The sequence below is a fragment of the Hippoglossus hippoglossus genome, chromosome 9 (genome assembly GCF_009819705.1).
Source record: "Hippoglossus hippoglossus isolate fHipHip1 chromosome 9, fHipHip1.pri, whole genome shotgun sequence".
NCBI lineage: Eukaryota > Metazoa > Chordata > Actinopteri > Pleuronectiformes > Pleuronectidae > Hippoglossus > Hippoglossus hippoglossus.
In genome coordinates, this window is record NC_047159.1 from 5040463 (window position 1) to 5062597 (window position 22135).

At 43.1% G+C, this 22135-nt stretch overlaps 1 protein-coding gene across 2 annotated transcripts in view; it reads right to left on the reverse strand.

The window, feature by feature from the left end:
• col27a1b (collagen, type XXVII, alpha 1b) overlaps window positions 1–22135 on the reverse strand; it is a 62878-nt gene that overhangs the window by 16158 nt on the left and 24585 nt on the right. For both annotated transcript variants that reach the window (XR_004615005.1, XM_034596170.1), the window contains exons 8-32: window positions 19190–19234; window positions 16536–16589; window positions 15116–15160; window positions 14157–14210; window positions 12734–12778; window positions 10831–10884; window positions 9924–9968; window positions 8945–8998; window positions 8683–8727; window positions 8465–8518; window positions 8258–8311; window positions 7129–7182; window positions 6973–7026; window positions 6831–6884; window positions 6682–6726; window positions 5114–5167; window positions 4840–4884; window positions 4604–4657; window positions 4401–4454; window positions 4139–4192; window positions 3637–3690; window positions 1872–1925; window positions 1379–1423; window positions 518–562; window positions 272–325 (exon numbers count right to left, since the gene is read on the reverse strand). Coding sequence is in view for 1 of the 2 variants with exons in the window: in XM_034596170.1 (XP_034452061.1) it covers window positions 272–325; window positions 518–562; window positions 1379–1423; window positions 1872–1925; window positions 3637–3690; window positions 4139–4192; window positions 4401–4454; window positions 4604–4657; window positions 4840–4884; window positions 5114–5167; window positions 6682–6726; window positions 6831–6884; window positions 6973–7026; window positions 7129–7182; window positions 8258–8311; window positions 8465–8518; window positions 8683–8727; window positions 8945–8998; window positions 9924–9968; window positions 10831–10884; window positions 12734–12778; window positions 14157–14210; window positions 15116–15160; window positions 16536–16589; window positions 19190–19234 (1269 nt within the window). In the remaining variant the exon portion in view is untranslated. The remainder of the gene's footprint in view (window positions 1–271; window positions 326–517; window positions 563–1378; window positions 1424–1871; window positions 1926–3636; window positions 3691–4138; window positions 4193–4400; window positions 4455–4603; window positions 4658–4839; window positions 4885–5113; window positions 5168–6681; window positions 6727–6830; window positions 6885–6972; window positions 7027–7128; window positions 7183–8257; window positions 8312–8464; window positions 8519–8682; window positions 8728–8944; window positions 8999–9923; window positions 9969–10830; window positions 10885–12733; window positions 12779–14156; window positions 14211–15115; window positions 15161–16535; window positions 16590–19189; window positions 19235–22135) is intronic.

The window sequence follows — 22135 nt, forward strand, 5'->3', positions numbered from 1 at the left end:
GAGGATGAGGTTGTTCTGGGCTCCTCGAGCAAGACTGTGGGTTTTGAGGATTCACTGAATAAAAGATGTAAAAGTGGAGATTCAGAGTTTATGTGCGAGGGGAAGAAGATGGAGAAGTCACAGGTCGTAATAGATGAGACTCTATTTCCGGCCTACATCCACTTTGGGGTTGTGCAACTTCCAAAAATGTACATAGCTGCATCAGATAGAGAGAAAAAACTCAGAAAAATAACATTTATTTTCAAATATGGAACCAAAACCATCAACTCACAGGCTCTCCTGCAATTCCTTTAGCTCCTGGAGGCCCCGAGGATCCTTGAATACCCTGAAAATAACACAGTTGTTTATAACACACACAGCTGGCATTCATACACATGTTGAAATGCCACAACACCCACTAACAGAACCCACACCACACAACTCTCTCCACTATATCCGGTACTGTTCCCCACAATGTCTTCACCCCAAATAATCCAGACAGACCTAAGTCAGACCTGTTTTAGCCCCAATCACTTACTGGAAATCCTTTCGGCCCAGATTCTGCTGCCTCGCCGAGCTTCCCCTGCAGAGACACCACAAGAACAAAGAAGTAAGTTCAGTCAGACTGGTTTCAATGGTGCTGTCCTAGTCTGATACCATCGGCATACAAATGGTCAGGTGAGACTCAGGGTTCAGTGTCTTGCCAAAGGGCACTTCGACACGTGCACTGGAGGAGGAGCCATCCATCCAACCACTGGTCTTCATGCAGATAGCCGAGTGGTTTCCAGTTTTGTGCACGCTCCGTGTCTTTCTCTGAATTTTATTATGCAGTAAAAAGAAGCAAGCCTCACATGATGGAATTCTTTTTAGCTGGAGTGGATCTGAATAAATGGGTGGATCTATGATTTATTTATTTATTTCTAATGTCCTTTAACGTAACACGATAGGGTGATGGCCTTGGCGGAGGTGTGTGCTCTCCGAGGGCCCTTCTCGTTTCCAATAATTGGCTGTTTTGCACAACTGAATGATGCTGGAGGTTCACAGACCAGCTGAGGATGCACAAACATCTGTCCGTCAAAAATAAAGAATTAAAGAACAACCATTTTAGTATTATTCTTTCTTTATTGGTTGTTTTAATAGATGTTTGTCCAACTCGAAGATGCACTGTGGGAAATAACAAGCGTGCAGCTAATTTACTGCAAGAATGTTTCTCCACCACTGCTCTAATGAGAAATTTCTCTCATTAGGACAAAAGTTTCGACATCATTTATCCGAGATTCTTATTTCTGCAGCCTAGAGAGAGAATGACCAAATGTGCTCGAGCCAGAATCCCCACTAAAGCTGCTAATAATGTCATAACAGTTTTGAATGGAAAGTAAAGTCGCCTGATTTTTCTTACCATCTCTCCAGGGAGGCCCAATTTTCCTGGTGGACCATCGGGGCCCTGCAACGAAAAAAACATCCAAATCAGTAAAAACCGAGCTTTCTAAAGTCCCCAGAGTTAAATTGTTCCCCGACTTCGAAGCACAACCGGCGACATCAATATTTCAGGACTCTTTGATTTAACGTTGCGCTGTTAAGATTTGCAGTTAACGGGTGTCCTCTGAAGATTCTTTAGATGTTAAAAATAGTTAATAATTACAGACTGCTGAACAAAGCTGCTTTGAAAAGTTCTCGTGATTCTTTTTTCCCCCCGTGAAGAAAAACTTGAGTCATTTTGTTTATCCCCACTTTGCATGGGAGAGATTTGATGAGTGCAATTAGGAGGCTTAGGGCCAGACGTGGCTCGAAGGCAGTTTGGCAGGAAAAGTAACATTATCAACAATTAGACACAGAATTGAGCTCAACAAGCATTTTTTTATTAACTTTGACTTTTTTCACCGTGTGCTCACCTTTATTCCTGCAGAGCCTTTCTCCCCCACCGGGCCATCGGGACCCCTTGGACCCTGCACACAGACGTACAGTGAGTTGGCACTGATGAATAGCTTTGGAAATCCTGGCCTCTAATAGACCAGAGGCACATCTATCCACAGCTAAATCCATCTAGTCAGTGAATTTAGCCGAGTCAATCTCCATTTCTGTCATCTCCGTTCAGTGGAGCCTGGGAGGCAGCTCTCCCTGTTTTCTAGTGAACTTTGCATTTACCCACGCTGCGGTGACACGAACAAAGATTGTTTAGCGGTTTTTGCAAATACTTGGCATTTGTGATTTAGCTCCAACACTGTGCCCAATCCCCACTGTGTGGACTTTGTCCCCCCCCCCCCCCGTCCTTCCAGCATCACACAGAGCGGCACCGCCTGCACACTGGGGTTATTGTAAAGAAGCCTCAGGAAAAGGTCACAACTCCTGTAGCTGATTCATCCTTCAGCTTTTTTAAAAAGTGAACCGAGCTATATGCTGTCAGAAAACATTAGAGGACTGACGGCTGCTTATGTGAAAGTGAACTGAGCAGAACCAGAGCAGAACACAGCTCCTTCCTATAGAAGTCCATACATGTTACTGAGGGAAAGCTATTGTATATCTGTATGTGGCTTCATGTCTCATAGTGAAATGTGTGATATAATTATATGTATTGATCTTTCTGATCATTCCCCCCAAGAAAAGCAGACCTTTCTGTGTCATTTTCATATGTTGCCTGTTTTTATCTGTGTTCTTAAAGGTATTAAAATTAAACAGAAATAGATAAATCCACTGGACAGAGTTATTTCAGCAATGTCAACGACATCATGGTCAAAAACCATCAATCATGGTTCTTCCTGCCAAAAGCTTCATCATTTTAGAGGTTTGGTTGAAGACCTGAATGTCCATCGTGTATTTTGTGTTTCTTAAAACATACAAAGCAAAAGAAAGTAAGGAATAAGAATAACACACATTGCTTTTACTCCTTCCCATGGATCACAGTTTAATGTGTCCTGAGGAATAAAGCTGTAATCCACTTTTTTTGGAGGTAATGTCACTTTTTTTAATTGAAAAAAATGTGCACAGGAAAAGGTTATCTCTGGTTTTTATTCTATTCCAACTGTGAATTACTTTGTAATTAGGAGAATGGTGTTTAATCATCCTGGTCTGAAAATCTAATTTCCAAAGCCTTGATGTAATTTTCAGCCATTACACTTATTAAATATTGCATTTGAGACTGCTTGTAATATTAGGGGGGAGCCGTGTTAAACAAATCCAGAGAATGAAAAGCCTTAATTATACCGCTTATTCATGTTACATCAATTATTCATTCAGTCCAATGATCCTGCTGCGCTGGAATCAGTGGAATTATCCCGAGCTCATGGCAGACACAGCGACGCACACACGTTTCCACGTCCTGAAACTCCAGGCTGTTTCTGGAGCAGCATGTCGGGACAAGCTCATTAGCATATTAGAATTCCTCTGCTTTACTAAAACATGATTCCACGTGTTGTGTGTGTGTAGAAATAATTTTTGATGGTTTGTTTCCATTTCTGTCGGATTCACATTTCCATTTATTCCAAATAAAACCTTGTCGCAGTTTATTCCACTGAGATCTTTTACAAATATGAAATCGGTGTCACGACGCCCGTGGCTTTGTGACGCTGGAGTTAAATGCTGAAGCTGTGACGGCAACATTTGGGTGTAGAGTGAACTGTTGTGTCGTATCATTCGTTAACACAGATTTCAGTTACTTGCCGTGATGCCTTTGGGCCCTCGGATGCCGATGGATCCCCGTGAACCAGGAGGCCCCTGAATGTGAGGGAAGAAATATTATTTGAGTTTCACTAAGTCAAACTATGGAAACTAAGATATAAGGGACAGTGTCTAAGTCATAGATAGAGTAGATTCACCTGTTTTTTATATAATGTCATCCGTCAAAGCTGCTTTTCAATGTGTTTATAGATGATATATTGAGTCAATAATACATTTTTCTAAGATTTCAGGGCCGGTTTATGATCTTAAAACTAGTTCTGAATCTGTTATATCTTTCCTCATCAGAAACAAAATGTCTTTTAGTCATTATATTGTTATTATTTCAAAAGAGAGACACAATATGATTTAAAAACAGCCTCTCGACTTTCAATCATAATGCAGTTAAGCAGTTTTTCCGACATGATTTATCAAAAAAGTCTGTAGACAATATAACTGAAAAGTCATCGCACATAAAGCTGTGAGGACAGTAAACTGGTGAACTTACTGGGATCCCTTGTGCTCCAGATGGTCCCGTCTCTCCAGGTATTCCAGTGTGACCCTGACGGACACAACATTACTTAAACGATGAATCTATATTATTCCAACACATCATGAATTTGCTCTTAGATATCTGACCTTGAATTAATCTTCGTATCGGACGATTATTATTTAAACAGTCTCTCTTAACATATCACACCCCCTTTCCTTACGTATGCAGAATTGAACGCCCCATGGTACGAGAGACGGGGTCCAGACTTACTCCTTACCATCGGCCCCCGTTCCCCTGGCGGCCCAGGGGTGCCTGTGTTCCCTCGATCCCCCTGAGGAATTAAAAGCAACAGTTAGAGAGTTCATTTTAGCACTGATCACACGCTTGATGGACAGGAAGAGATTCATCCGATAAAACTTGACGTTGCACGACACCAGATCGTGACGCCAGCAGGCCGTGACAAATTGAGAGCGTGCTAACCTTTTCTCCGGCGATACCCGTCTCTCCAGCAAGCCCAATAAAACCAGGCAGTCCCTGAAGGAGAGAGAACACGCTGTCATGACTGACTCTTATTAGTTCTACTGAAGTTATATTTCCCATAATGGGGCTGCTCAGCTTTGGGGCCCCCAACAAAACTGACACACACACACACACACACATAGACACACACTTAGCATCAAACAGAAATCAGCAGAAAGAGGGAGAAAAGCCTTTACCCTCTCGCCAAGCTTTCCGACCTCGCCAGTTATCCCAGTCTCGCCCTACAGCAAAGCAGCCAATTAGCATATCACAAACTTATTCATGCCTTTCGTTTTTAGTTCAAATCAGTCGAAATGTGCTCGGAGGCCTGTTCCCCTGTGGTAACGGAGGATTAACATCTAATTTACACATATTCAGATGATGTATTATCATAAAAGAGAACCAGGGAGAGAATGTTCAGTTATGGATGTCAGTGGTTTTGGCGGCGGATGTGCGACTGGTGGGTCTGACCTTGAGTCCGTCCGGGCCCGTCAATCCAGGGAATCCCTGCCTCCCAGGTCTGCCCTGAACAAAAAGCAAAAATGACACATGGAAGTGTACTGCAGCTCCACACAACACACACAACAGCAGAGTCTCCATGTGTCCTGCAGAAGGTGCAGTGTGTGGTTCCTCGGTGCCTCGAGAGGCCGCGGCACAGAACCAACCGACAACTGGTGCCAAAACAACAACAACAACAACAACAACAACAACAACATCCCATTTTTAAAAAACGTAATTATCCTGGAAACAAAGAGTTGTTTTCAGCATCAAAGCATCTTATTATAACTGAAGCCACCGGGTCATTTGTGTTTGTTTGCAGTAATCACCTGTGGGTTCCACTGCTGGGACATAACAGACTGGAAGTTAACCATTGCAAAGATAGTGTCGTTGGAGAAGTGTCCTCTGTTGTTTAGCGTGGGAGGACTCCCAACAAACACTTTACTGGACCCAGAGAGTCACTGAGGACTTTTATTTACGATGTAAAGCAGCTCAAAGCCTCTCTGACAATTATAAAACCATAAGTTTGCCTCTCGTGGCTCCTTCATCCACCGTGTTCGGTTTATAGACTATAAATAAAGATGGAGGACGAGTCCCTGCTTCCTCCCACTATCCAGAGATGAAGCCATGATTTACTGATTGTAACCTGTGCAGTTACAATCAGAGGATGGAGCTGCGGCATCAAGGTCCCACTGATGCACATGCTCGACCAATCACAAGTCAGTCGCAGCTGTCAATCATGACGTTTCCCTCCTTCAATTGCATCAGGACCAATTAAATAGATTGTTTATAAAGATGGACGACGTGACTGCTCCCTAAAAGTGAAGCCAAATCATGTGGATCACCCCCTGGTGGCTGTCTACAGTGTTGGTCATGTTCTCCACCTCCTCCATGTTAGCAGATGGGACCAAACTAAGATGTGAAAAATAAATAAATAGAAAAATGTTTTCTGTCATTTAAGGTGGTTCTTATCACACAGATGTTTGTTCAAGTGTTCATGTTTCCATTGAGTTTGGTTTTTAAACGTTATGATTGACAGCTGAGATGATTGAAAAGCAAGATGGCGACACCTACAGGAGGAAGTTGATATTCAGAGTCTGTGATTCAGATACTGGAGACTCCCGACATAAATCTACGGTGGAGAGATATTTGAAAAACAAACCATAAAAGGGACCAGTTGATTTATGTCATAATGTCCATAATTTAAATATTCATATCATAATTCAAGAATTTTTTTACGAATCAATCATCACACTAAACTTTATTTGACGGTCTTGTAGCTGACAGTGACAGACAGCTGCTTAGAATATGTTCTAGTGTGGTTTCTTCTTCATGATAGAAAAGGGCAGCAGATAGCAATTTAGAACAATAGAGCGATCAGTCAGCCGACAGACCGTCTGTCCATATGAGACCATAGATTGGAAATGAGACACGTGGTGCTATTGTGTAGAACGTATCGTGGTCTGGGGTGTGTATAGTGGAGGCTGCATGATTATGGTGCCGGGGTGTTTTCTAACTGGTCCCTGGGTTCATCCACTCACCTCGAATCCAGCGGATCCAGTTGGCCCGACTGGTCCCTCATCACCCTGAAAACATAAAATCGTTGCAGAAGATCAAGCGGAAGAAAAAACGTCTTTATCTCTACTTCTATCTCTTCTGTAAAATATCAACACACCAAAGTCAAACCCACCTGAAGTCCAAGATTTCCTCTCGGACCTGGCAAACCTCTGAGCCCTTGCTTTCCCTGTGGATGACAGAACCCAAGATAAACTTTCACTGCATTTCTCAAGCTTGACGCTTTATGTCTAAGTTATAAAATCCACTCTGCTGACCTTGGGTCCTTCGGGGCCGTTTTGACCTGGTGGGCCGATGTCGCCTGGAAAGCCCTGACAGAAAATAAACCAAAACTACATCATCACACAGTTTCGGACTTTCCTGCATATTACAACACACTGATAGAGGCAGTATAAATAATCATCTTGTCGTACCTCTGGGCCAGGAGGGCCAGGTAAACCATCCGGGCCCTTTTCCCCAGGTTTGCCCTAAGAAATGTCACAAAGAATCAATAATATAATAATACTTTTAATATCATATAACATTACTTTCAAGAATCCTGTTAACAGTATATATATTATTGGTATTTAATTTGTATTTCCTTGATTTATGTGTTTTTTCTTATCATATCTTATCTTATCTCACACATCAGACAACCCCAAAATAACTTCAGCTCATGCAGGGAACATAATCAATTAAAAAATAATCTGATATTACCCTGAAAATAACAAGAAATCTGCCTCATACCATCTTAGTTCAAAGTGATTTTGGGGACATTATGTAGAAGTTACAAGGAACCAAACCACTGGAGCTCAGAGAGGAGGAGTGAGTAGAGCTCAGGTAGTGGGAACAGCTGAGATCACTGGTTTCAGGATGCAGATCTCATGCAGCAGCGTCAAAGCGAGCGAGCGGGTTTTCCCAGGAATCTCAAAGCAGATCAGCGAGCACTCAACATATTAAGGACACTTAGGAGCACGTGTGCCAGCTGCCGTGCCGACCGACGGATTAGCCGTAACGCTCGGGGAGCATTTGGACTTGGAATTTGCCCGTGTCCTGCTCCCCGAGCGGGTTGTTTGTGGTCACTGAGCTTTAATTTCTTCGACTGAAATTCCCTCTAAGCATGAGTGACTGAAATCTGCTTTTCAATACATTTGAAGAATTCCACTCATTTTTATTCCTGAGCACCGGCGGTTTTTAAATCGGCTGCATTGTTCAGAGTTTTGAGCAATTTCAACACCACATTTTTTTATCGGAAGCAGCTAAAGCAAAAAAAAGCAGATTAGTACTTTATTAATCATTTATTACTCGATCACAGTGTTTTACATGCTGAGAACACAGGCGCAACCAAAGCAGTGAAGCATGAAAAGAAGTTGCTAGATGTAAAGAGTAAATATGATGTTTCTATGAAAGTGTAAAGCTGAAGTGTGCTCTCACTAATCACAGAGTAAATGTGCAGTCTGATCAAGGAGATCCTAACTTTGTAGGACATCTCTTATCTACATGAAGTGTTATGTTGTTGTTTCTTGTTCTCTGCTGGTACTGGGTGTTTGAAAAGTAGCCTACCTGTGGTCCAGGTTTTCCACGGGGACCAGGTAACCCAGGTGAGCCACGAATACCCTGTCACAGAAAGTAGACAAATCACATCAATGAAAATGGTGATATGATGATACAAAAACACAACAAACACAACAGGAGCCTTTACAGTAGAAGTAGGGAATCGAACCACCGAGACCTGTTCTACAACCTGAGCACACCCCGGCACACACATACCTTGTCCCCCTGGAATCCAATCTCCCCTGGCTCTCCTGGCAACCCATCATCCCCCTGGGAAAAAAACGCAATGAAAAACGCCAGAATGTTAGCAGAACATTTTTCAATCTACATGCACCGCAGGAGCATTGTGTCATTTACTACACGTCTGTGCTTTGCCCTCCAGCAGTCAAGGATTTTACAAGGTTAGTGGTGTGAGAAAGACGTATGCAGATCACCTTATCACCTTTCAGTCCTGCGTCCCCCGGGTTTCCTGGTACTCCCTTGAAGGCAAAAAGAAAGAAACGAGCATTAACATCATGTTCGCTGTGTTTTACCCGGTGTCGGGCTGTGAGAGGAAGATGTGACCAGGCTGTGGAAGAGCACACAGAGTTTACAAATCCAAAAATAGCAAAGCGTTTGACCCAGTGTTTATGAGCAACTCACGCTGGTCACATCTATATCAAAACCAGAGACACACAACATGTCCACTCTGTTTACCTTGAGTCCTGGTGGTCCCGCTAAGCCCATAATGCCGAGAGGGCCCATGTCTCCCTGTCACCAACAACAAACACACACATACACTTGAACACTCAAATGAATAAGCAGATAAAACTAAAACTACACAAAATACACGCTCACAGTCACAGATGCTTGTACTAAACATAAGTAGATGCGGATATTGTAAGATTTGATAGGAACATGTTTTTATACACAATCCTTTTCATTTCTTAAAAGATAATATATCCATTGGTTAAAGAAAATTGGCCAATGGACTTTGGACAGATGATGGAACCAACATGCATTAGGGGTAAAGCGTTACATTAATGGCCTTCAAGGATTAATCCATTATCTTCAGACTACCTCTGAAAACCTGTCTTTCATTTTCACCACTTTGTTTTCACCAAACTAGACAGATACTATGAAGTTTAACTTATTTTCTGGACATTCACTTCGAGTCTGCAGCAGTTTGCACGTCACAAATCAACAAGCTACACAACATAAGGTCTAAAATAGTGTTAATCAGTCTTCTGTTGATTTCATGTTTAAGTTTGGTCCAATAATTGGGTTAAAATGATTTATTAATCTATAATATTCCAATTAGATCAATAAGGCAACTACGTAGAGTTCACCACAGACTTCATGTAAAGACGGACAACATTGCAGCTCGCATCCCAATCGCCCCCTGGTGGCTGGCGTCATATAGGTCATAAACCCCACCTCCTCTATGTTAGTGGATGAGAAATGGCCCAAACTAAAAAGTCCAAAATAGTTTGAAGTTTGTTCAAGTGTTCAGTTTGGTTTTAATTAGTTATGTAATGCCAGTGATAGGAAGTGGAGACAACAGAGACGAGTAAGGAATCAAGGGTTCTGACTGGTTTCCAGAGGGAATCAAAAAGTGAAACAAGGACACCGAGTATAAACTATAAATCACTAAATATAAAACTTTTAAAAGCAACGAGAAATATGCAACACTCACAATGAGACCAGGGACTCCACGTGGCCCAGGAGCTCCCAGTTCACCCTAAGAGGCAGGAGAGGAGAGAGAGAGAGAGAGATGCAGAGAAGATGCAACATGAGCAGAGGGAGATAGAGGTGTTGAACTGCAGCAGAGGAGGAGGAGGAGGAGGAGGAGGAGGAGGAGCGTTCACTACGTTTGTTTACTCGTTTGCTCCTGCAGTGATAGCAGAGAAATGTGCCTCTCCAGTCGGTTTAGCATACTGAGTGAGCACTTGGCTCTGGACACAGAGGCTTGTTGTCCGAGCGATGCGCCCCGCAGCCACATGCCGAGTCCACATCCTCTCCAAACCACGCAACCAGCGGAGAGATGGATGACACGCGGCCCGGTGTGGCCTTCCTGTCGCCGCCTCCATTCGGTGGTGAATGAAAGGAGATGAAATTCAGCCAAATGGAACATCCCCCCGTCCCCTCTGCTGGGAGAGGAAATGAGGCCCGGAGGAGGCTCTCGGGAGGTCAGCCAATCACAATCTAACCCCCGACCCTGTCAATCACGAGCAGTGTAGGTCAAACTACAGAGAGAGGAGAGGCGCGTGAAAGTGCTGATGCTGCCCTCGTATCAGTGTGGGTGATGATGGGTGAGTGAGTTGCTGCGTGACTCCGTGGATTTACTCCACAGTCCATCTTGTGCAGACATAAAATGTTCCTTCTGTAGCAGAAAATCAGAGTAAAGCTCCAACTCCAAGTATTTTTCAGACACTGGTCTAACGGGACATCGACTGAAGTGAAGAAGTGCTGTAGTAGCACTTTTTTTTTTTACTGTCACTTGATCTTCATAAGTGTATTTTTCATCTCTTCTGAGGGTTCAGTCTGAAACCTGTGCCAAAAGTGAACAGTGGGTGCATCTGTATCTATATCATGTCACTTACTGGGTTTCCATCAGGCCCAGGAGGTCCCCGCTCTCCAAAGTCCCCAGGAAACCCCTGAACACACAAACAAACAGAGACAGTCGTGTAACCAGAGAGGGAACTGAATTTCTATCATGTTCATTCAGTCCAAACATCTATCCTGACGTTGAATTTATTTAGACATCACACTATTTGTCAGGGAAGTTATCACACCAAACACAAGGGATCGTGTTTCCAGAAACGGACGTTTTCAAAGCAAATCCCACCGAACGCGATCCTGCAGCTTCATTCCTGGGAGACCAGCAGGAAATTCCATGGCTGAGTGTTTCCGAGCGGCCGACTGTCTGCTTGTGCACGTGCTCGGCCCCTCAGCAGCCCGCCAACCAAACCCCCAGGACTCGCCTAAACGGCTGAATGAAGCTGTTTGGCCCTGGAACCGCTGACTGCGTCGTTTTTTCTCCTTTTTTTTTGTTGCACGGTGCTCGTAATTCTATTAGAGGGGCAGAACAAGAGGCGTGATGCAGTCGTGAGGCCACACGCTCAACATGTGCTTGTCAGTGTGCCAAGGTCAACGTGCAGCCCACCGCAACATCACGGCTCGGCACTCGCCCACAGAGAGCGAGCGCCACGGTAAGAGAAGTGATGAACAGCAGAATAGGAGAGAGAGATCGCTCGTTCTCTGTCTGCACACAAGCAGAGAGCACGGAGACCTTGAGAGATGGCAGAGATGGGATTTGTTTGTGTGGCAGCCTGGGTCTTCAGAGCATTAAGCAAATGTGGATCAAGTAATACGAGGTAATTGGTGCAACATGAAGCCCACAGGAAATGTGGAAAACCCTGCTTCTTTCCAAAAACGTCAATAAACGACCGGGTCTGATCAGAAACACATGCAAGTCTTTGTTCTCGTATTGACAACAACGTTCAGCGAGTTCGACAAAACCCATTCATCATCAGGTCTGTCCAATGGAAGCCCCGCCATTCTGATTAGCGCAAGAAATACTAGATACTAAAGGCCACTTTGGTTAAGTCCTTAAGAAGTTAATCATGTGCATCTCTGCTGGAACAAACTCTTCCTCTTCTCTTTCACTGCTGACTCAGGACAGAAAAAAGACTTCTCACCACAGAGGAAGAGAAAAGGCTCGCTCATGGTTTGGCTAATACCAGCATACATTTAGAACCTCAGACTGTGTCACAGACAATTACTTCATCATAATATCAAAAAGAAAACAACCAGACCGAACCTGGGGAATATACCAGATTTACATAAGCGCGTATGTGCAGTGTTCATGTTTTCCATGTAAGCCTGGTAGGACGGGAAATTTACTTCCAGGCGCCGATGACGATAGACTTCCCTGGTCTGTGGGCACGGCCTCCGGAGCCAAACCCACAACTGACACATCGTGTTATCATCGAAATGTGATGGAAAACAAGCACAGTAATAAACACTGTATAACATACAATGTTTCCTAATCACCTTCAGCCACAGAGAATGAAGCGTACAGGATTTATAGAAAAGCCATTGTTGACTTTAAATACGAGGCCAGCAACTTTTTAAAGAGGAACAGACTGAGAGTTTGAATGTAATCCGCTGACACTTGAATATTTGTGTTTCCAGTACATTCAGTTCAATGTTTAGGGGGTAGTTTTCTCCCTATATCCCTAAAAAATCCATATAATAATCCCTATGGCATCATTGTGCCGCAGCGTGGAAGTTACCACAGCTTTTCTTCACAGATTTACGACAGAGGCCAGGGGAGGATTCAGTGAGAACTGGAGTATCTGTCAGAGTAATGGTCAAATAACACACTTTAAAGTAGCTCTGCGCCACAGGAGGAGTCCATAGATCAAGAGAAAACATCCTCACTTTCATTAGGCTGCATTAAAAATGTTTGTCTGAGAAAAGTATGTTGAGAGAAAACTTTACCGGCCTACCCATCTTGCCCTTCTTCCCATGAACGCCGGGAATACCCTGGAAACAGAAGAGAAAACGAGAGCTGAGAAACAGGAAGAGAAAACTGGTGCATGATGTCAGAACAGAAATTATAAGATGATAAGACTGAGTAGCTTTAGTTACACTAGCGGCCCCGTGAGGCTACGATGATTCTAACATAACAGGAAACAAGTGTCCGGATGACGTAACAATGGAGTAAACAACCTCTCAGGTTCGTACCACTAACAGGGCACAAATGGAAACATCAGACTCAGCTGTTCAGCTTCGAGTTCAAGTTCTCAACCACCATCGGACAAAAGTTTACTTTTTTAACCCTAACCCTGATTACAGGAGACATATTTTGCTTTTTCAGTTTTTCTTTCCTCTTGTATGTAACGTAGGAATCTGAGGTAGATCATTTTTCGATCTGGCTCATTAAGGGGACTGGTATTTACGAGACTGAGCAATCTGGTGCAGCTTGACTGAAGTTCGGAGGATTATTGGGTGTTGGTGCTGGAATGTGCTTTACTAGGTGTCATTCTAGTTGGTGTATGTAAAGTTAAAGCCCAAAGTCCACTGTGAAGGAAACTCCTCCCCCCGACAGAAAACACTGAAGCCCCTGAAACACCTGGTCAGACGTCCTGCACTTATTTCCAGATGGTACATGACATCACAATACCCAACATTTGCACAATGCACACATAGCAGCTGGTCTGGCCAAGTAAAGTGAGAAAAGAGTGTTGACCAATCACAACTCCTCTATCAGGAGGGGGGGGCCTTAAAGAGACAGGGGCTGAAACCAAGTGTTTCAGACAGAGGCTGAAAAGAGGAGCTGCAGCAAATGGACAGTATGTGGAAAACGATGTGTTTGTAATAACACCTATAAAAGAAATCAAACTAAATATGAGCAGAATATGTCTCCTTTAATCTCGACTGTTCTTTGAGCCAAATGCTTCTCAAGCATTCTAATGTTTGTGACTTTTTGTTTGCTCAAGCGTTGGATCAACTGACCAGACTGACTGATACACTGATCGTAAAAGATCGGTGGTGCCAGTTGGCTGGGGTGGCTAAAAAATGAAAAACTAATTCCAAAATACTCAAGAGACTGTTTTTATCCACTGCCTGAAAGTTTCATATTGACTCTGTCTGGCTTTAAGTCAAATTAAATCTACCTCGGACCATTATAACCTTATCCAAGACAGCAGAGACTTGGAGGTGTAGGTTGTCTGTTCTCCCAGGTTTGATCCAATACAGTTCGAGGCAGCTTGCTCTACTTATTACTTATAAAAGTGATTTGGGGAAGTGTGCCTGGAGTACACAAAAAAATGCAGTCTATTTCTATTTCATCAATTTGGCCCGTGGACAGTCATATAATTCAACCCTGCAGGCATTTACTCCCAAAGCCGCTGATACTCACTCTCTCGCCATTAGGACCGGGAAGACCAAAAAGCCCAGGGATGCCGATGTGACCCTGAAGAGATGAATAAAAGATGGAATGGAGGAACACATAAGGCAAAGACAGATGAGAGAGCAAAGGGAGACGGACAAGAGGGCACAATGAGACAGGGCAGACATGATGGGGACGGACAGCAGATGTCAACAACACCAACACACGTGTAAATATCTGTACAAGACTTGAGCGATGATACTTTGATCTAATTACAGCACTGCAGGCTGAGTGGTCGTGACGAGCCAAGCCTTGAGGCAAGTGTATATGCCCATGGACTGCATGGTGCTGGCTTCCACGATGTAGTCCAAGGGCACATACCCACACATCAGGGATCTCTGAAGATCTCGCTGCCGTTCCTGCTCAGCGGAAGAGGAGGAAAAGAAAAACCTGGACAAGAGGCAGTGGGGGAAATTAGAACGACATCACATGAGATGCTAACTTCTAAATGTGTCGTGGCTGCAGTCGGCAGTCGGCAGCAGAGCAATATAGTTTTATGATATTTGCCTAAGCCTGTAAATGACTTGAAGACAGCCAGAGGTAATTGCTCCTCCGGTGCATTAAATATAAATGAACAAAACCATCTGTCATTATCATCCTGGAGTCAACAGGCGCGGATGAGGGGTGTTCATGACATTGGCCTTTTGAAAATACCCACACTGGTTAGGTAATTCACTGAACATGTATTTCACAGTGTATTTTAAAAACGTTTTTGCTGAACAGAGAGGAAACATGCTTCTCTCCTCTGTGGCCTTCAGGATTCCGGAGGGTGTCATTCTCCGAGTGCTTTAAAAACTTTATGTGAAATACACAATGAACACTTTCAAAGCACATTTCATTACCACAAAACAAACACACGTCCATAAAAATGTGAATAAACGGACCAAAACTAATTTGTGCTAAAGTTGCATTTTCCAGCGTCTACTTACCCTGACTCCCTTTGGCCCCATTTTTCCTACAGGCCCAGGAAAACCCTAAACACAACAGACAACAAAACATATTTCTGTGGTTACAAACAGCGACAGGGCTTCAGTCACGATGCTGCTTCACTTCTTAATGAGAGAAACTGAGACCAAAATGTTTTTGATTTGATCTAAACCTCCTCACGACCTGATGATAACCGTCGGCTTTAAAAAAAATTCCAATTAGCATCTTGGCTGACATTCGCAGCGTTAATACTTCAGCAGCATTTGCATCAATTTCTCAGAGTCGCTGCCAGCAAATCCACCGGTGCAGAAAAAACATCCTCCTGCAACTACGAAGATCAACTCTCGGCTCAGGAGAACTTCCCCGCAGCAGGAGTGCAGCATTTTGACATGCACCTACCAGTGATTCACAGCATACAGATGGTAGGGGGTGCTAAAACCTAATCCATCACACATCACCAAGTGTCTGCAGGGATCACAGCTCCGACATAGTAAGTGCGCTAAAGCACAGAGGCAAACGCCGGGACCCGTGCCTGAACCCGGTATTATCGTAAACATTCAGGGAGCGTGAGCGAGCGAGCGAGCGAGCTGTTGCCCAGCTGTTTTGAAAGTTTAAATTTGCTTGAAGCTAAAAGGAAACATATTTTAAATGCAGAGGAACTCTAATGCTGCCCAGGTTTAACTTCTTCTATGCGCTATTCCTCGAAGTGCAGCGATTGGAAGGACACAGGAAGCTTATTTGTCCCTGGGGAGCTGTGGCATTAGTCACACTTTTATTACCTTTTCTTTCTCCGGGGTAGTGCTTACTATGGAAACCTTTTGACATTTTATTTCCTCACTGGACCACGGGCATCCATCGCTGCAAATTCCACCACAGGTGCTTCAATAGTTTAGAGCTGTTGTCGCTCTTTCTTTTCTTTCATTCAGCTGCGACACAAACTTTTTATTTGGATTTACCAAATTAGGTTTCTTTGAGGCTGAGATGCCCGTGGCTGAGGTTCTTTTTCTTTTATTTGCCAGCATCCAATATCTTTAAATGTGATTTTCCGGCCACAGACACGACACAAAAGGACTCAGTGTTTCCCCTATAATTCCCATTTCATTCATCAATCTGACAGTAAACAAAAATTTCCTAGATGAAATTTGATTTATTGAAAGGTCACAATCACCCGTGTAGTTTCAAAAAACCTGAATTCTGAATTAAGGATATTACCAACCTCCATTTATTGTTATAACCTGTTTTCTGTGTTTCTGTGTTTGTATGTCTCTCTCTCTTGTGTGTGTGTGTGTGTGTGTGTGTGTGTGTGTGTGTGTGTGTGTGTGTGTGTGTGTGTGTGTGTGTGTGTGTGTGAGAGAGTGTGTGCGTGTGTGCATGTCTACGTGGCTCTATACGACCAGCACCGCAACACTAGATTTACTGCACCTGCCTGCCAGGATAGCCTTTGGCCCCCGGGCTTCCATCATCTCCCCGTTCACCCTGTGGAGAGAAAGATGGAACCGAAATCAGCACCAGAGGGGGGGCGAGAGACTGAGACACGGAGAAGGAAGGAAGGAAAGACTGAAGGACGGAGGGAAGGAAGTAAGTGTTCTTCAGGAAATATACTTCTTTTATCCGCACATGGAGCCTGGCTGATTGGAAATGATAGGAAACGAAGGGAGACAGTATGAATCCGTAAAGTCATAAACAACACGCAGCTATGGGAGAATCTACATCTCTCGTCCTTTCTACAAAGAGCTTTTGTTTAGTCGAGTCAGTGCAGCTTAAGGAGAGAGACGCCACTGCAGCCGTTGCCACTCGAGCCGTTCAATTAATCCTGCAGTAGGTGCTATTACAATGTGGTCGAGCCACAGGCTGTTAGGACGACTGCTGTGAGCACAGTCCTCAATATGTTTATCCTCATCAAAAGCACCGAGCAACTCGTGAGTCATTTCTTCCTCGTGGTGAGAGGACGCAGCCAAATGCAGCATCCAACCGGGAGGACGGTTTAATTCTACACGTATGGAGAGAGAACAGGATTAGTTAGTTCAAGACATGCAAGAAATTATAGAATATATTTAAAGGCAACCACTGGCAACAGTTTCTGCATTTTCAGGTGTATGGAAACAACGGAAAATGTGTGTTTTAGAATCCTAGTGCTTAACGTCCTTTTTATTAGGTACACCTGTGAAATCTGATGCAGTCCGATAGGTCCTAAAGTTCTGGTTCTGTTGATGTTTGTTTTTATTTTTTATTTTTGTGAGGTATGGCGTTTTCTATTTTCATTTTTGAAAATAATAATCTATGTAATATATATAACAATAATGTAATAATCTTTATTTTAAAAAAGCAGGTGTAGAGTGCTAATATCTATGAACAGATGAAATTTGGTGCAGATCTGGAAAATGAAAATAAGGTGCTCTTTACTCAGATACTATACGGTAACAAATATTCCTTTCAACTATTTCAGAGAACAGATATTGTGTTTAATATGTAGTTTGCAGAAAACATCCGTGTACATTTGATCTCAATACATGTAAATATTTTAAAGGTGACATTTGCCTGATTTGCTTTATATTTCTAGATGTGTGTCCAGCCTATTTACACTTATTATACAGAATATTACTACATATTGCAGTCAATTCCACTATTCCACTGATCAACAGTTGGTGGCAGTAACACGTTAATAAACTTAGCAAGCGGCAGTAAAGGGCAGGATAGAAAACCACTAGCCTGTGTAAACAGTTCGGTTTAATGTAAATACTCTGACTTGCTTAGGAACGAGGAGGAGTGTGGTCGCCAGGTCTGCACATTAAACCATGTGCCACTGTCTCCAAAAGAAAAAAGACTGGATCATCTCTTTTAGAGGAGACGGGAAAAGTTTTCTGCTCTTCCTGCATTGTGACACAGCACATTCTTTTCAGAGACAGATATACACAAGATTTGAATCAGGGAGGAGGGAGAGGAGGAGAAGGAATGAGCCGGAGTGTCCAAACTTTGTAGCCCACTTGAACTGCTGCCAAAAAATCTCTCTCTATTTTCCCGCCAAAGACGACTAACGTGTCTTTTTCTCTCCCATCACCCATCTTTTTTTTGTTAATGTCCCAATGTCTCTGTGTTAATAGATTCTCTCCCATTTCCTCCTCTTCTACTCTTGTGTAACTATAAATGGAAAGACGTGCCGGAGTCTTATGGGAACCGTCTCTGCAGACTCTTATCTCCTCTGTTCAATGAATAAACATACGTTGACCTGCAGCTGACACACACACACACACACACACACACTAACACACACTGCAGCCATCACACACATAAACAACATGTGCACTGGATTCAGACAGTGTGGTGGGACTTAAAAGAAGTGGGGGAGGGTCCAAAGAAATTGTTTTACAGTTGTTTTATTGATGTTTGCTTTTAAGGAAATCCTCATGACTGTTTTTAATCCTTATTTTAAAATTCACACTCAACTCAAACACTTGAAATTGCCTTCTAGCAATTTTCCTGTTACACTTATTGCCTTTAGGGGGCGCTACTCTTTGGAAAAGTGCAATTACTGAGGTGTTTAATATCATTGAGGATGGCCCACATGAAAAATCTCCAAAAGTTAAGGTAGTACTTCTAGTTTTCCCCCTGGTGGCTGGCTGCAGTATAGGCGCTAATCCCCTCTCCTCCATGTTAGCAGATGTTTTTCTCAAAGGTGGTTTCTGTCGTTTTAGGTATCACACTGATGTTTGTTGAATGGTTATTTTTCCTCTAAGTTTGGTTTTAAATCGTCACATGACATAAAAACGGGGTGAAAGTCATGATTGACAGCTGAGTCTGACTCGCGATTGTTCAAACGGGACTTCATGGCTCCAAATGACGTCCCCAGCACAAGATGGCTGCCCCCGTATCCAGGATCCAAGTTGAGACACATCATTCAAATTTATTTACAGTTTGCTTTCATTACTGAGTGGCCCAAAGAGGAGTGACATAGCTTTATAGACTGTGAGAAGAGTAAGAGTATGGAGAAAGAAATTCTACATATTTATGATCAATAATGAGAGAAAAAGTCAGATCTACAGCAAAATGAAGTGATGAATAAAAAGTCGCCTACTCACGGGTTCACCCGGGAGACTGGACGGACCATGAGGACCTTTGTGTCCCTGTTGATAGAGAAACATGAGGTTAGACTGTAGCTCATCCAACAATAAGGCAATGTAGTACAGTGTTAAAAAAAATACTTTGGAAAAAGAGATCACGTCAGTGTTGGTCAAAGTTTATCAAATTGGTACTCGAGAGCATCTCAGTTAACACCACTGGGACTGAAATCATGCGGGCGTGGACCTGATTTTGTTTCCATAAACAATTCAATACAATAACTTCAAATTACCAGGACGGTTTAGTTTAAATCCACAGAAACGTAATAGCTGTGAATCTAACAACTGGCAGGTTTACTTTTTTAATTTTATTTAAAATGCTTCTTTACGATTTTCGAAACAAGCTCATTGCAGTTTTTAGTTATTGTTGCATCAAAGCTGCAACGCTACGAGTTCCTCCACCACTTCAGGAACAAAGCTATTCAGAATTATTCAGAATAATCTTGCATTAATTAAACCAATAAACCAATTAGACAATAAGTGAAACTAAAGAGGGTAACTAATCATCACCTTCATGCCCTGTGGGTTCAAATGAGCGCGTCTGCGAGATGAATTCATCTTTTCACAATGAAGATCCACCGCAGATAGACTCATGTGAAGTCATCTCTAAAGTGTGAGTCATCACAGCCACTTGGCAACTTGGTCACCACCCAGGACCCATACAGAGCTTTTTCAAGCTCTGCAGTCCAGAGTGTGCACGAGGCTTCAAATCTCCGTCTGTAAACGTCCTGTGACACGTTTGGTAGTTGGGCCCCTGAGTTCATACAGGCCTGATGGTTATAAAGATGAGTAAATAGATCAAAGAATATGACGACTAAACTGATTTCAATGCTAACATCAGCCTCTTATTCAGTTTTCTACGATTAGATTATTTTACACGTGACAAATAAACCAGGAGCAATATTTTTTTTGTATGATTAACAGGTTACTAAAGGATACAATCTCTGAAACGTAATTTAGAATGCAGTGTGATTCCACACATGCTAATAGAAACTCTTAAATGAAAGAATAAACCATACTGCTCCCCAAAAGTGAACCAAAGCTTCTCCATCGCCCCCTGCTGGCTGGATGCAGTATAAACACACCCACCTCCATGGTAATGGATGGGACATGAACCAAACTAAAAAGTCCTAGTACATGTTGGGTAAATTTCTTATAAATGGTTCCTGTCACTTTTTTGTTTTATTTTTAAGTTATTTAACGCTATAAATACGAGATGAACTGTCATGATTGACTGCAGAGACGGACTCGTGATTGGTCAAGCATCAACAGGACCCCGATACCGTGACTCCATCCCGATCGCTGCTGCGTAGATTCTGGCTTCAAAGGCACAAAATGGTGACGTTATACCCAAGATATTTTGGCTTAATTTCTGGATAGTTTACAGAAGTGGAGACGCGTTGCCCATCTTTACATATATTCTATAAATTATACACAGACAGGAGGATTGTTAGGCTGCTGATGTTAGAGTATCATGTACAATGTACAGAAAAGTCTGGGTCTGCATCTCTCAACATTTTACTTTAGCTTCCTGGTGCCTACAACCAATAAAATATTCAAACCTAGGACACCATGTACTTTATATGAGAATATTATATAGCGGACGTGTATGATCCTGTGAATTATTTATCAGTAATGGAGCTCGACATGGCTGTTGTCTTTGGAAACTTTGGACACTTGATTAGAATTTGAAATGAGTTTTCGTGGCTGCATAACTTCAGTAGGGATCCACGGACCCAACCGGCGGGTCGGGGGGGGGTTGAGACACTGAGGCAGAGTGGGACTGACACGTCTGACGCGGTAAAGTGAGATCACGCTGTCAGGCTAACATGCCATGTTGTTTAAGAAGCAGATAGCGTTCCAGCGTTATCATCCTAAATCCCGAAAGTACATTAACAACATCCCGTTGGAACGTTTCAATAGATCCGCAGCTGCAGACCTATCAACCGAGGTGATGATGTCATGATGGGAGAGCTGCTCTGTGAATCCTCAGCAGGAAGCTACAGTTGATTTTGACGTTTGGTTCTGAGTCCAATAAAAAAAAAAGAAAGAAACACACTCTGAGAGGCGACTGTTTCTTTAGATTCCACATTCAAATTTTGCTCCCACACCTCCTGCGGCTTTTGGACAAAGAGTGAAACCAGATGCGGTTCCACTGGCCTCCACAATTCTATCAAATGCTGTAATACTGTAATTCTGTCGAACTCCTGATTATTTGTCTGTTTATCTGCAGTGATGCAGCAATGTGCTTCTACTTAGACCTGTCTGACGGGCTGTTCCTGGGAGTAGATGAGTCTCCTGCAGGAGCCACGACAGGACATAAGAATGTTCTGGACCTTCGAGCGAGGCTCAAGCAGCTGAGTACAGTGAAGGGAAGGGGAGAAGAAACCGTCCCTGAAGTGTGTATACGAGCTCAAGCAGCCTTCACAGCTCTGTCAATCCGCTGTGTGATAACGAGATGGCGGAGGATCACATTCTACATTTGTTCTCCCGCTCTATGAGGAGCAAAGTATTTTAATTGGAGTAACTCACACCAGATCGGCTCGGTGGCCAAAAGGCAAAGTGCGGCAGCCGTGGTGTCCCCCCCCCGACAGAATGAGTAACAGACCAAAAAATATGTTGTTCTTTCCGTGAGTTTTGTACTTTTTATTATAACGCACAAAGTGATGAAGTCTGACACATATTTCTTGGACAAATCAGACTCAGCAAATAAAGGTATGAGAATGAGAACAGCTGAGGAGCAGGAAGGAAAAATCTTGAGGGCCACACAGCTCATAAAAAGCTGAGCCTGAGTCCACTGTGCCATGATCAGAGTTGGCTGCGTAAAAGGCCCACAGGTCCAGCGCTGGTAATACTCTCCAGTGTTTCTGCTTTACGTACACACACACACACACACACACATGGATC